This window comes from Quercus lobata, chromosome 6, assembly GCF_001633185.2.
Source record: "Quercus lobata isolate SW786 chromosome 6, ValleyOak3.0 Primary Assembly, whole genome shotgun sequence".
In the NCBI taxonomy this organism is placed as follows: Eukaryota; Viridiplantae; Streptophyta; class Magnoliopsida; order Fagales; family Fagaceae; genus Quercus; species Quercus lobata.
This window is the reverse complement of record NC_044909.1, coordinates 8,848,568-8,863,936: the sequence shown is the minus strand read 5'-3', so window position 1 is coordinate 8,863,936 and position 15,369 is coordinate 8,848,568. Positions and strand designations below refer to the sequence as shown.

General features: G+C 35.6%; 1 protein-coding gene and 1 long non-coding RNA gene across 2 annotated transcripts; one reads left to right on the top strand and one right to left on the bottom strand.

The window, feature by feature from the left end:
* The first annotated feature begins 243 nt into the window (after positions 1-243).
* Positions 244-1,067, top strand: LOC115993824. The gene is made up of 2 exons (XR_004093085.1): positions 244-366; positions 457-1,067. It is a non-coding gene; the product is annotated as an uncharacterized LOC115993824 (long non-coding RNA).
* Positions 1,068-8,511: 7,444 nt separating this feature from the next.
* On the bottom strand, positions 8,512-9,150 carry LOC115995213 (protein RALF-like 33). The gene has a single exon (XM_031119683.1). It carries the CDS (start codon positions 9,059-9,061, stop codon positions 8,672-8,674), a length of 390 nt encoding a protein of 129 aa, XP_030975543.1. The 5' UTR covers positions 9,062-9,150; the 3' UTR covers positions 8,512-8,671.
* Between the last annotated feature and the right edge of the window lie 6,219 nt (positions 9,151-15,369).

Below are 15,369 nucleotides of genomic sequence, written 5' to 3'. Positions count from 1 at the left end.
AATAATTTATTAAAACATTTACTTAAATAGAAGAGTAAATGAATCCATTCATTAAAACCTTTTGATTTTTTTTAAGGCATCTATGCTTAAGTGGCAAGTTAATTATTATTTCTCTTTTGGATAGATGGAAAGTTAATTAATATTTCCATTCATTGTCCCATTTCCCCAACAAACCTCTTCTCCACTGCACAGTGCACACAATTCTATATAAGAACTCTTTTATCATATCTCTCAAGACATCTCCTCTCTGTGTATGCATGCGTGTGTGCGCTCATTTGTAAGCCATGGCAAATTTCACAATTAATAACAAGTTAATACTCTCACTATTCATCTTTGTTCAGTTCATCATCATCATCAGTACTCCAGGTAAGTTTTTGTTATGATTTTTGAGCAAGGCTCCAATTCAATCTCTCTCTCTCTCTCTCTTAATAGTCAATTTACATGCATGCATTGCAGGATCCAATGCTGAGCTGATGCCAGTTGAGACATCAACCAAAACATTAGTGCCCATAGGCCCAATTTTTGGAATTGGATTTCCAGGCTTTCCTGATGCAAGTGCTGGAAAGGTTTGTTTAAAATGCACTTGTTGCGCAGATCCTTCTAAAAGGGAAGGTTGCATCTCTCAGCAATGCTGCTATAGCGAGAGATGCGACATTCCCCAAAAGCCTCCTGGATATTGTGCTTTTTCACCCATTAAATGTAACTGTGACTCTTGCTCTTCTACCTAACTCTATCCTTTCCATCTTTACTTTCCATACTTCTGTCTAAGCCAAACTAGCCTCCTAACTAGATAAATAAAAATAAGAGATTCTCCCTTATGCATTTATTTTGCTATATATGTGCCAACACAGAAAAACCAACCTTTTCACAGACTTGTACAAGTTTTTCAGTGTTTACACACTTCACCTATCTGTTATTACCGAAGTGATATAGATATGTATAGAGTGTAAACATAATTACTTGAACAGTTGGTCGTGGAGCTGTTGCTAAATATTATCAGTCCCTCTTATACTTGTACTGTTATTAATTTCTAAATTAATGAAGATGAATCTCTTTTGTCTAGCGTTCCAACATCGATCTATTAAATTGTCATCTCCCCTTTGCTATGTGCCTACTAAAATTACTATGAGACCTTTGGAGTTTGTATAAGTTGTTGCCAGCTTCACATTACTCTACCAATGCAATTGACATGGGCGAAAACACGGACAGAGTATGACACGACGATACAATAATTTTTTTAAAATTAAGACAAAACACGACGCAGATACATATGTTAATTAATTATTACTATTATTTTTTTAAATATTGTTAAGCATTTTTTTTAATTTTTTATATAAGGTTAAACATATATCACTCTAAGAGTAATAATGGATAATAAAGTAAATTCATGGCTAATAAATAATGTTTAGAAATTAGAATACAAACCTAGAATAATATCAAATAGTAAATAAAAGATAATTAATCAAGTGTTCAAGATTGAAATTAAAAATAAATAAAAGCTAAGCGTTTCTCATCTTGGAGGGATTTTAGGAAGGATGAAAAATGAAGAAGAGAAAAGTGGAGAGAGTATTTTGAGTGAATGTTTGGTTGGGAGAGGAGAGGAAAAAAAAGGTGGTGGGGTTAGGTGTTTTCTTCCTGCATCCATCAAAATGTTTTCTCACACTAAAATGGAGAGAAAATTGGAGGAAAAAAGCTCAGTGTATTGAGCTGACGAAAAGGCCTATGTGTGTGCACATGGGTTTCATCCCATTGCTTTTTTTTTTCTTTTTTTTTTTCCTTTGATTTTTGCTTCTGTGACTTTATCTCTCCGTGTTACCTCAAGTTTCCCTTTTTTTTTTTTCCTTTATTCTTTTTTTCTACTTCTTTGTTTTTTTTCCTTTTTTAATTTTTAATTTTTTTTTGCTCTTCTTGTACTTCTCAGTAGTGTTTTTTGTTTTTTGGGTGCTATCTTCCTTTAACTTGTGCTATTTAAAAAATAATAAAAAAATTGAAGTGTCCATTTGCCATACACAAATTTTTTAAATAAAACAATGTGTTACTTTTTTGTTTGATTTAATAGTGACATAATTGTAAATTTATATCAATTTTATTTTCCATCATCTCATTTTTCCTTTCAACTAAACATATAAGTTTTCTATTTTTTTTATTTTTCCATCTTTCCAACCAACACAAATTGGAGAAAATTAAGGGTCTGTTTTGTAGTGATGTTCAAATATTATTGTTCAAAATTATGTGAAAATCGTGATTTAAAAAGTGTTTTAAAAATACGTGTTTATAGTGCTCATAATGCAAAAAAAATGTGTTTAATACCATGTTTTTAATAACACATATTCAAATGTGCAAAAAAAAAAAAAAGAATTTTGTATTTTTTGACAAAATTTTTTGTATTTAGTATGTGTATGTTATTTTTTTTTATACGTGATAAAGTTATTACTTTTTCTGACCATAACAGTACTTTTAAGCTTTTTAATTTCTTTGATGAGAGCCCCACGGCCCCACAGCCACACACATCTCTCCTTCTTCCTCTTTATCCCACATCTTCTTCCCATCTCCCTCTTTGCTTCAGAGGCCTATTTTGAAAAAGTCATAAAATTACACCCAAATTATTCAACCAAAACTGAGTACCCACGTCTCTGTCGCACACTCTCTTTCCTTTATTTTGCAAAAGTATATTGTTTTTTTTTTTTCTTCTTTCCACACTTATCTTGTGGAAAGAAAGAAGGAAATAAAAGAAAGACAAACTAACTCACTCGGAATGACAATTAAATTCTAAACCACAAGTTTTCTGTTGTTTTGGCCTTCTAAGTTCTAAACATAGAAAATATTAACCTAAATTTACTTGAGATTCGAGTATCAGGACACTACAACTATTACAAATTTTACCACATAAACTTTATAATGTTATTGTCAACTTTTATATACAAAAGTACAAAAATAATTATAAATTTATTTATTACATTATTGTTGATTTATCACATGAATTTGAAAGCTTTTTGTAGCATTTTCCTCTTTTTTTTTTTTTTTTTTTTTTTTTTTTTTTTTTTTTTTTTTTTTTTTAGGATGATTGTAGCATTTTCCTCGTTTTTCTACAATTGCAAATAATGGAAAATGAAAACATTTAAAATTTTCATTTTCTTTCACTTTCTCAAGTTTTCTCAGCAACCAAATAAAACAACAATGCATTAAATAAAAACCAATCATTCAATGGCTATGAAAATAATATAAATTTAGAATTAAAAATAGATTTACGATTATTGAATAGACGGTCTCTAACAAAGCATTTTTGGACCAACGCAATAAGGAATAACAAAATAAAAGATAAAAATTGAAACTCTAAAAATGAATTTGGTTGTGTTTATTTTGGCTGAAAAGGATTTTAGGAAATCATTTTACACCAGCCTGAGTGTTTGGTAAACATAGAAAATTGGGTCAAATGGAAATCAATTTCCACGTTGACCGTAAAATACCCCCTCCAAAGCCGAAAATGATTTTCAGTTTCTATTTTACCTTCAAATGAATTCCAGGCTCACAAACAAAGAGAGAGAGAGAGAGAGAGGGACAGAGCAAGAAGAGAGAGCACAGGTGGTCGCCCAACTAAGCTCTAGCCAACCCAGATTGTCCCGCCCTCACCGCCCAGATCACGCGTTGGCCAAACACCTATGACCCACAAACACCGATCCACCCAGATCTCAGCCCACCCCTCCCTCATCACCGATCCACCTCTTCGATCGCCAGCCATGCACCCACGGTGAGTTTCTCCCTCATCTTCTCACTCCACCTCACCGTCAACCAGTCAAACACCTCTTCCACTTTGCATGAACCTGATCCACCACCGCCATAGCTCGATCTGGAACGGTATCACCATCCCTCTCTTCAATCGGTCTCACCCTCCCTCTCTTCTCCCCTGTGGTCTTCATCTTCTCATCTCAGTTTTTCTCTCTAACCCGAACCAAACCCACCACATATTTCTGTGTTTGATATTCTTTTTCTTTGATTTTAGATTTTGTTGTTATTGTGGTGGTTTGAGTGGTGGATTTTGGTGGTAATGGAGCAATGGGGGCGGTTTTTTTCCTCTTCTCGATCTGGATTTTGGGTGGTTGGTGGTGGGTTGTGCTTTTCCTTGGTGGTGGCGGTGGTTGGACCAAGTGCTGGCCGGGGGCTAACTTGTGTTTCCTTTTTCTGAAAATAGGTTTTTTACATGTAAGACCAAACACAAGAAATAATTTTTCGGCATAATTTTCACAACACAGTCAAACAACCAAACATGTTTTCTTTTTACGTAAAATATTTTCCTCTAAATCTATTTTACACTTGGAAATGAATTTACATCGAACCAAACACAGCCTAAGACAAACTTTGATTAAGATAACTAATAAAATGCATGATAATTAAAAAAAAAAAAAAAAATTACACGACTATATTGTGCTACTCTGGTGAATACTACATGACTAAGAAGAAAATTACCATTTTCTGTGTCTTCTGCTTGAGAGACTTTGGAATGGGGCCTGGGTGTTCTGATATTTTAATTTTGACCCTTTTTGGATGGCTGGGGCCTGGGTCTTAGCTGCATGAGGGTATTTTTGGTAAACTAGGTAAATGTAGTAATTATTTGTAAGGGTATAATTACTGATTATGATCAAGTTGGAAATTTATGAAAATTTGATTTTTTTTTTTAATTTTTTTTTTTAGAAACAAACTAATTGCTAAATACCAACGATCCAGTGAAGAAATGTTAACTACCTGATATATTAGGACACATCTGATATATTGAATGGAGATTACAATAGAAATAATAATTTATATTTTTGTAGTAAAAAATGTTGTAATGTAATAATTATTATTATGGTACATATATTTAATTGTAAAGTTAGAATAACATTAATTGTTTTTGGAAAAAGAAAGATTTTTTTATTTATGATTTTTTTTATAGCTAGCTGATATCTAGATTGTTGAGGATGGAGACATGCATACATGTCTTTGCTAAAAACATATTCAAATCTAGGTGCAATTTCAATTTAAGCTGTTTACATATGGTATAAGGAATTTTTTTTTTTTTTTTTTTAATTCTTTTGGTACAAAAAATCGGGAGGTAGGTGTGGAGGAATTGAACCATGGTTATCCTTATAAAGAAAACCACGCAATGCCATTGTGCTACACAACTCTTGACATGCATGGACACTTAATCAGTCATTAACTTCACCTTTATGGGCTAAAGATGAGTTCATTCAATAATCATTTTGGTACTTTGGCCAACATTTTATGTGGTAGTGTCTCTTCTATTTCTTTCTGCAGGATGGGGAATGATTCAGATGATCCAAAACAGAGCACTATTATTTAATATGACAGCTTTGTGAGCTCCTGCACAGCTATGTGAAATTAAGTTGTTAATTAAAAATGAGTGGATCTTAGTATGGTGGTTTTATTTTTGGCATTTTCAGCAATCCAGGTCCAAGATAATGTCCGACTCCATCATTACAAAGAACATCCTTCTCTTATTTTGCATATTGAATCACTTAATTATCTGACATTTAATTGAAATTGTATCATTTGATATGATTTTACAACACTTGTTAATCCGATGTCTTAGTGAAATGAAATCATTCCATTTGTTCTTAATTTGCCATTTGGATTCTGTCTGTTTTGGCCAATAAACTCTTGCTCAAATGCTGCCTCTCATTCCTTAATAATAAGATAGAGGGTAAAGTTGTCGGTTCAAAACTCATAAGTTGTACATATAACTTATCAATAAAAAAAATGATGGTCCATTTTGTTTCTATAGGGTATTGCTTAAGTATAGTCAGATCATGTGTAACTTTTGCTCAACATCTTCATTAAGGATATTATTAACATTGAGTAGCCCTTTTTCAGGGTGAGGTTGGGGTGGTTGGTTTGTTGAAAACTTCATTAATAAGCTAACAGTTGTGCCTTCCACCAATGTGGACAGTGAATAGATTGCATAGTGAAATTTTAGATCTATTTTTATTTGTTTTCCACATTTGACATATCTTAGATAAATTACATATACATATTTTTTTAATTGTAAAACAACAGGTTGTTATTTCCATCCTAAATAAGGAATTTTTTTTTCCCATAAAAATGGGGTGGAAATACAAATCTGGAATAATTTCACCTTCTCTTTCAATCCCTTCAACATAATAAGATTTAGTTTGTTATTTGTTTTCTGATTTGAAGGAGGAATATAATATCAACTAATTTCAATGTATGAAGGTTTCAAATTTCAATGGAAAATTCTTACATAGTCTGGGAGCACTGCTCCAGGACTATCTAAGTTTTTTCCAGTTTCAAAAGCTATTTTCTTTTGATTTTTACTTTTTCTTAAATTTGATGGTCAAATTCACCAACCCCCCCCCCCCCTCTTAGACAACTACATTCGGATTAAATTAAATCGAATCTAATCGGATTTAAATATTTTCTTCTATTAATTCCTTTCAAAAAAACAAATAATTTGAATAGAAGGTCATATCTTTTTTTAATGATTCTTTTTTATGTTATTTCATACTGTACAATTAATTCCTTTTGTTTGTGGGATCATTTTCTCGCAAGAGGTAGTTAAAAAAAAAAATAATAAAAAATTATAGAATGGATTGTTACCTATGCCTAGATCTCGGATAAATAGAAATTGTATTGATAAGACCTTTTCAATCCACCACCGAATGTTGATATGTGATATGTCTGGTCTATGTGTAGATGGTACAAAATTTGGAAAAATTAAAACATTTTTAGTTTTATTTTTTCATTACAATTTCAATGTGATTGTATAATGTAGGTAGATCTATGATAATGTAGGTAGATCTATGATCTAGAATTACCCCCCCCCCCCCCCCCCCAAAAAAAATCTATGATCTGTGCCATTGACAACCTGGCACCACTGATTGGAAAGCTCCTAGAAAGGAATATTATGAAATAGTAAAATATATTGGATTGAAGGACTTCAATATGGCACATACTTAAGGAAATTAGGAAAAGTATTATTATTATTTTTTTAAATGAAAGCAATGTACGTGTGGACCTCCACTATGTGGGTATTAATGTAGATTTTATAGTTAATCTAAGCTGTTAAGACAACGACATATGAGGCGTGTTTTAAATTGTGTCAATCAATCATTGATGTTGACTTGATAATGGGGATGCATGTGAGCCTTGCTCTAATTGGGAACTGTAGAATAGAATCAGATTCCCACAAACCATTATTGATTTGATGCATTTGGGCCCAATGTTTCTTTACTTTTTATGGGTCAAATTCTAATCAAGGTCTTTCAAGAAAAAATTTAACAAATTTGGTCGGTGATTTTGAAGAAAGGTTTTGTTTTTGGTTAAGTAAAACCTACATATTGTAATCCTTAAGCTATTGAGTTGAATTTCAAATAACACCCCCTATATTGGTAGAAGAAACGTAAAAGATAATGTCATACTCATTAAAATGTGCAACTTTTTAATGAAAAAAAAAGTAAAGAGAGAACATTTGAAATCCTTGCAAAAGATAGAATAAGGAAAACCAAAATTAGTTAGAAAGTGAAAGTGTTAAACTGGCTTGAAATGTAGGTATAAAGCCATACAAGGACTTAAAAGAAAAGCGAAAAAGAAAGAAGAATATAAAAAGGAAGAAGAAAAGAAGGGACAATAGGAGCTTGTTAAGATTTTTTTTAGATTCCACAAAATCTAATGGCCACAAATTAAGGAAACATTAACATCATCCAAAGTCATGATCCAATTGGTTAAAGTTTTGGTATGATATAGATTCTGAATTTGAACACTTAGAGAACAATTGTGTCATATTGGTCGATTTAAAGATTATTGCTATCCATGGCATGAAGCAAACGAATTTTAAAGAAAAGGCAAATTGAAGTCATGATTGACACCTAGAACATTTTTCACAACTATTTTTCCTAAATAATCGAAACTTAAATTCCAGAAAAGCCAGCAAACGTTTGTAATATACTTATTTCTATTTTTGATTAGTCTAATATATTAGCTCTTCTAACCAAAAAAATAAAATAAAATTCCTTTAATTTAAAATATTAACCGCTTATTTATATTTTGCACCACCATAAAAAAGAAAAAAAGGAAAAATAAAAATTGAGCAGAGTGCCTGGGCCTTTAGACCCATCTAGAAAACCAAAGAAAATGACTTCCTAACTAGACCAACCATACAAAGACAACGCATATCGACCTCTAGTTCCTTATCACACCCATCACTATTTTGTTCTAAATAAAAATAAAAAATAACAAAATTATAAAAAAAAAAAAAATCATATTCCACAATCCCACATGATAATCAATAACAAATTAACAATATAATATTGACAACGCATATCGACCTCTAGTTCCTTATCACACCCATCACTATTTTGTTCTAAATAAAAAAAAAAATAACAAAATTAAAAAAAAAAAAATCATATTCTCCACAATCCCACATGATAATCAATAACAAATTAACAATAATACTGACAAATAGACAAAATTCACCCAAAAAAAAAGAAACAAATCGTGTAAAATAAAGCAACAATCTCAACCTTATTCCAAATATGTATAGTAATAATAAAATAACACACAGAAATTTGTAATTTGAGGTTACCTACATATATTTTAGAAACTAAAAATTACACAAAAAAAGAATAAAAATATTTTAATTAGGAAAAAAAATGAAAATTCAGCGTCTACAACGAGTAATTGCACTGCACCCGCGACTATAGGGATTTGCTTGAGCGCCAGCTCGGCAATTGTAGTACGACGCGCCACGTCGAGAGCAGGGCACAGTGTTCCTCCTCAGCGCACCGTAGCTTATGTACCGCCTCGTGGCTAAGATGCGCCGGTTGATTTCCGAGTCCATAGCGAACTCCAGCCCAAATTCCTCGTCATCCCCGCCAGCTAGCAAACACTCGGCGATCGAGCCGCGGCACTCCGATTTAATCGGGGCGAAGCCCAGCTGGAAGTGGTCCCCTCCGCCACTTAAATCAACGGCCTTGGTTGAGCTGATGCTGAGCGCGAGATGGACGGCTAGGATCGCGAGGAAAAAACTGCACAGCTTTGAGGTTCCCATTTTGGAAGGTGAGTTGCCTTTCCCTTCTGTTTCAGTTTTTTGAGAGAATGGAAAGGAAATTGAAGGTCATGTTTGGGAGAGGCTCCTCTTATTATATATATATAAAGTTTATAAATGACAGTTGGGGTATGAAATGACATTGGATTTGAGGTTTATTTACAAAGACTGCCACTTGACTTTAAAATATGAAGTATGAACTAGCTTTGCTTTTAGCTTGCTTGATATTTAAGAATGTCCACCCACTAATAATATTAATCTCACCTTTTGACTCATTTGTTCAGTAAATTGCTGCATTTGTCTCTTCCCACAAAGAAGAAAAAGAGAGTGAGAGAAAATTAAATGATGCCATGAATTATGAGCTGTTTTAACAATTAGGCCAGTTAGTGGACAGCCAATGTGTGATTGTGACAATTGGGAGCGTTTTAAAAAAATAGTGGTATATGGTGAATGGTGATTGGTGATTGATGAATCCTTTTGTAAATGGGATAAATTCCTATTCAAATCAAAATCTAGTATCACCAAAAAAAAATGTACAACTTTATCAACAATTGTTCACATAGCAAATTAAGTAGTAAAGAAAAAAATTATGGATTTATATAAAAATAATAAAAAAAATTAATTATAATCTATCATATGTGATAATTATGACAAATTTTTGATTTTTTATGTGTTACTAAAATTTCGCCTCCTAATAAAAAGAAAGAAAAAAAAAATGTTTTGCTTTTGCAAATAGTAGCTGTATTTTCCTCATTTCACAGGTGGGTCCAGTTTGTATGTTATCAGCTACTAGCCTTTTAGCGCGTTTTGTGCAGTAAACTAGTGTCGACAAAATTGTGAGTCTATATAAAATTGATAGAAAATAATTATAGGTTACCATGTGAAATAATTGTGATAAAAATTATGACTTTTTATGTGTTATTAGGATTATTTTTCAAAAAAAAAAGCTCTGCTTTTGCAAGTAGTAGTTGTGTGTGTGTGTTTAGCATTGGTTTAAAAAGTCAATTTTTTTACTATTTAATTTTATTGTGAGTCTAGATAAAATTGATAGAAAATAATTATAGGTAATCATGTGAGATAATTATGATAAAAATTATGACTTTTTATGTGTTATTAGAATTATTTTTCAAAAAAAAAGTTTTGCTTTTGCAAGTAATAAGTGTGTGTTTGGCATTGAGTTAAAAAGTCAATTCTTTTACTATTTAGTTTTATTGCACTTTTTGGTATTATTTATAAATTTTATTGTACTATTTCAATTATCTTTTAGTTTTATCTATACTGATAGTAAAATTTTTTTAATTCTAACTAAATAAATTGCAGTAATGTTAGAACCGTATTTGCAACGGAATGATTATCATTTCTCAGTTGGGTCCAGTTTGTATATCAGCTTCTAGCCTTCTAGCGCGTTTTGCGCTGTAAATGGGGTTTATTTATTAATTTCTGTGACTCTAGATAAGAAGTAAGAATTATCCTTCAAATAAAATAAAATAAAGTAAGAATAAAATTCTTCGTTAGTACGAACGGCACAAACGCGAGCAACTTTAGCTCGCAAAACGGCAAAAGATTTCACAGACACAGTTGCCTTTTTTTTCTTTTCTTTTTTTTTACTAAAAATTATTAGTATTATTCATTATTATTGTTATTATTTGAAGTTTGATAAAGATAGTAGCTGTGCACATGTATTTCTGAACCATCAATGGAGCCACACATATTGAAAATCATAATGATTTTTATTTTTATTTTTATTTATTATTATAGAAGAAAACATCAAAATTTTATTTAAAAAAGTAGCCATGATCGGCAATAAGAAAGAGATAATATAGAAGGCATTTATTGTGGATTGGACTGAGGCAAGAAAATGATCAAACGAGGCAAAGAGACTCATTTTCACTTTAAAAAGCATTGATTTCCACCTCAAAGTCTCCATTAAGAATAATGAATGAGAGGCCAAGTTCATGAGCGAAAAGAATGGCTCTCAACTTCTACACCATCTATTGATCTAAACTGGAAGAATCTTGATTTGAAAATCCAATAGAAAAGAGATTGTTTGTTTCTAAAATGGTCATTTAACAAAGACCCCGGCTAGTACGCGATTGCACCATGAGGAGCCAGGGATAAAGTCGGTGCCGAATGATCAGCCACCGTAACCACCAAGCCACCTAGCCGAGTGGTCACCTAGGGCCCCACCATTGACCATGGCTCCTGTACACTCTAACAAAGAACATGTCCCGACCTCTAAGGCTGACCTTAGTGACCCCACTACCCAAGACGACTTTCCTGAGGATATCAATGTACACCTAGTGGCAACTCCTTTATGCTCTCAGGTCCAAACTTTGGAACCACCCGTGCCATGAAAAACTATTGCCCCATCCTTGGACATAGACCACCTACGTAAAACCCATATGGATACTCCATCCCCACAATATCCCAGTACAAACCCTGGTCAACCTTCTTGGAAAAGAATAGTACGAACCCCGACACAGTCTATGGTGGTGGACGAAGGTGGTTCTGTGCACGTTGGTTCGAAACGTGGACATTACCTGAATGGGGACACTGATTTGGCTAATCTGGGGTGTGGAAAAAGACTAAGAACTTCGAGTACTCATGATTCTCTAACTGAGACAACGGCGGAGGCTGCTATTCAACCCCGCCGAGCACAATGATTGTCCTAAGTTGGAACTGCCGGGGGCTTGGGAACCGCCGTGCAGTTCAAGTACTCGCTGACCTAGTGAGAAAACAAGGACCCAAAATTTTGTTTCTCATGGAAACAAAATTAACTAAAACTGAATTGGAACCCATACAAAGAGAGCTGAACTTTCATTCCATGACCGTGGTACCTAGTAGAGGAAGGAGTGGAGGGCTTGCACTCTTGTGGAAGGATGATGTCTTGCTTAACACCCAAACTGTCTCCCCTAATCATATTGATGCCTATGTTTCTTATCCTATGCAGGTGCAGTGGAGGCTGATGAGGATTTATGGCCACCCCGAGGACCATCGGAAAAGTGAAACTTGGTATCTTATGCGTCACCTGAACAGCTACACGTCCCTACCATGGCTGTGCATTGGTGACTTTAATGAGATATTGTCCTCGGATGAAAAGAATGGTCGAATACCTAAGCCGTTGGGACTGACGCAAGCCTTCAGAAGCACACTTCTCCATTGCGGGCTAGTTGACTTGGGTTACAGTGGGAAGATCTTCACGTGGCGAAATGGGAGGCAGGAGATGAAGTTTGTGGAGGAGCGGTTTGACAAAGCTTGTGCGAATAATGCGTGGTCGGAACTCTTCCCTAGAGCAAGCGTGGTACATCTTAATGTTGCATACTCAGACCATGACCCTATCCAACTAAATATTGACAACTCAGGCCCATAAATTGTTTGTTGGAAACGTTTACAATGATTTGAGGAGAAGTGGGTGGCTCATACGGAATGCGAAGACAGAATTAGAACTTCTTGGGTTCAGGAGGTACTGTCAGGAAGTCCGATGTTTCGCTTATTCGAAAAAATAAAGAGATGCCGCCTGGACCTTCTTAGTTGGAGCCGGGTCACTTTTAGGGATACAAGAACCAGGTTGAATCAAAAGCAGATGGAGTTAGATGAACTTACACGTGGGGACTTCTCATCAAATTTGGGTAGGATTACGGAGGTCAAAAAATCCATCACCGAGCTTCTACATCATGAGGAGGTCTTCTGGAAACAGCGGTCTAAAGCTATATGGCTTTTTGCTGGGGATAAGAACACAAAGTTCTTTCACCAGCGAGCAAGCCATAGACGACGCCAAAATCATATCAAAGGTCTGCATGATGGGCAGGGAGTTTGGCAAACAGATGAGGGTAGAGTAGCCTCTATAGCTGAAGAGTATTACAGAGAATTGTTTACCTCCAATAACCCGATGCACATGGATGAGGTGTTGGACTCTGTAGACCGGGTTGTCACAGACGACATGAATGAAACTTTAGTGCAGCCGTACACTAAGGAAGAGGTTCGTACAGTATTATTCCAGATGCACCCCTCAAAAGCCTCGGGACCAGATGGTATGTCTCCTTTTTTCTTTCAAAAGTACTGGCATATTGTAGGGCAAGATGTTACCTCTGTTGTGCTCTCGTCTTTACATTCAGGGAGATGCCTCCGTAAAATGAACTTTACTCACATTGTGCTTGTCCCAAAAGTAAATGACCCCCAGCATATTATTGAATTTCGTTCGATCAGCTTGAGTAATGTGGTCTCTAGAATTGTATCGAAGGTGTTAGCAAACAGGTTGAAAACTATCCTCCCTAATGTCATCTCGGATTCACAGAGTGCTTTTGTATCAGGTAGACTTATTACTGATAATACGACAATGGCATTTGAGATGTTGCATCGAATGCGAAATAGGAGGCGAGGCCGTACTAGGCACATGGCTGTCAAGCTGGATATCAGTAAAGCATATGATCGAGTGGAATGGGCTTTCCTTAGAAGAATAATGCTCAAGTTGGGGTTATCCATGCAATGGGTAGATTTGGCCATGGAAACTATTTGCACAGCCTCCTACTCCATTCTTATAAATGGAGAGCCAAAAGGTTTCATCACCCCAACCCGAGGGATAAGGCAAGGGGACCCCCTACCCCCTATATATTCTTATTATGTGCTGAGGGTCTCTCATCTATGCTTAGGAAAGCCATAGAAAGCAATCAGGTTCATGGACTAATGTCATGTCGTGGGGGTGTAAAGATATCTCATCTTCTCTTTGCTGATGATACTTTGCTTTTCTGTGAGGCTCGCACTAGGGAGTGCCAAAACCTTTTAGCCATATTGGCACAATATGAAGCTACTTCTGGCCAAGCTATCAATAGGCAAAAAACAACTCTCTTCTTCAGCCGGAACACTGCACCTGAGGTTAAGCAAGAGATTCAAGCCTTACTTGGTGCATAAGTGATGAATGACTGTGAGAAATATTTAGGGCTACCAATGGTAGGGGGACAATCCAAGGTGTCTACTTTCAAGGGGTTGTTGGAATGAATAACGAATAAGGTGATGAGGTGGAAGGAGAAACAAACATATTTCAAAAGCTAGAAGAGAGGTATTGATCAAGACCGTGGCACAGGCTATTCCGACTTATTCTATGAGTCTTTTCAAAATTCCCAAGGCCATTTGTGATGGTATAAATTTTTTCTTGGCTAAATATTGGTGGGGTCAATCTCGTAATGAGAGGAAAATTCATTGGATTAATTGGAATAAGCTTTGTTCCCCCAAGAATAAAGGTGGTATTGGATTCTGGGATATTCATGCTTTCAACCTGGCCATGCTTGCCAAACAAGCTTGGAGCCTTATCCAGGGGTCCCACTCTTTATTTTATAGGGTGTATAAAGCTCGATACTTTCCTTCCTGCTCATTTATGGATGCTGAATTGGGTAGCAACCCCTCCTTTGTCTGGCGCAGCCTCCTTCAAGCAAGAGAGCTCATCACTACGGGTTCTGCCTGGAAGATTGGTGATGGCTAAACTGTTGGTATAGAAAGTCATAAATGGCTCCCATGGCCTCCTAATTTCAAGCCTGGAGCTGACCGATCACTTAAGGTGAGTCATCTGTTTGATGCTGATACCAGACAGTGGAATAGACCTTTGATTCAGTCACTGTTCCATGCTTCCACAAGGGATGATATCCTGCGAATTAAGCTTGGGGATGCACGGACGCGAGATAAGCTTCACTGGATTGAGACAAAGAGTCGAACATTTTCGGTCAAATCCGCCTACCATGTTGCACTTCGTCTTTCCAATGCAACCATTGGGGAGCATTCTCTTGCTAACCAGGATAAGGGTTTGTGGAACAAGGTTTGGTCCCTTAATACTCCCCCGAAAGTTCAGAACTTCATTTGGCATGCTTGCTCTGACATCCTCCCTACCAGGGTCAATCTTTGGCGGCGGAAAGTACAGGTTGACCCCAAATGTGGCTTCTGTGGACAACAGGATGAAACAACATGCCATGTCCTTTAGGAGTGTTCGTTTGCTCGGTGTACTTGGTCCCATGTCCGAGGCAAAATTCAGAAGTCCAACTCCATAGCTTCATGTTTTCACCTACTGACTAGGCAGATGATTGGTAGACTTCTAAAGAAAGAGTTGGAAGCGTGGGCTATGATTTCCTGGTCCCTGTGGAATGCTTGCAATAAGGTCCACTTTGAGCAAGTTCAGCCTCACCCTGCTGGGATCCACCGTGGAGCGATTGCTTTCCTTGAGGAGTATCAACGGCACATGGCAACTCTCCGTCCTATGTAGTAGTGACTGTACACACATCTTGCTTTTGATCTTTTCATGTTTGTTTTTTCTTTTTCTGAGCCTA

What these genes read in the sequence shown, in the direction of transcription:
- LOC115995213 (XM_031119683.1), bottom strand. Translation starts at nt 9,061, where the DNA reads ATGGGAACCTCAAAGCTGTGCAGTTTTTTCCTCGCGATCCTAGCCGTC.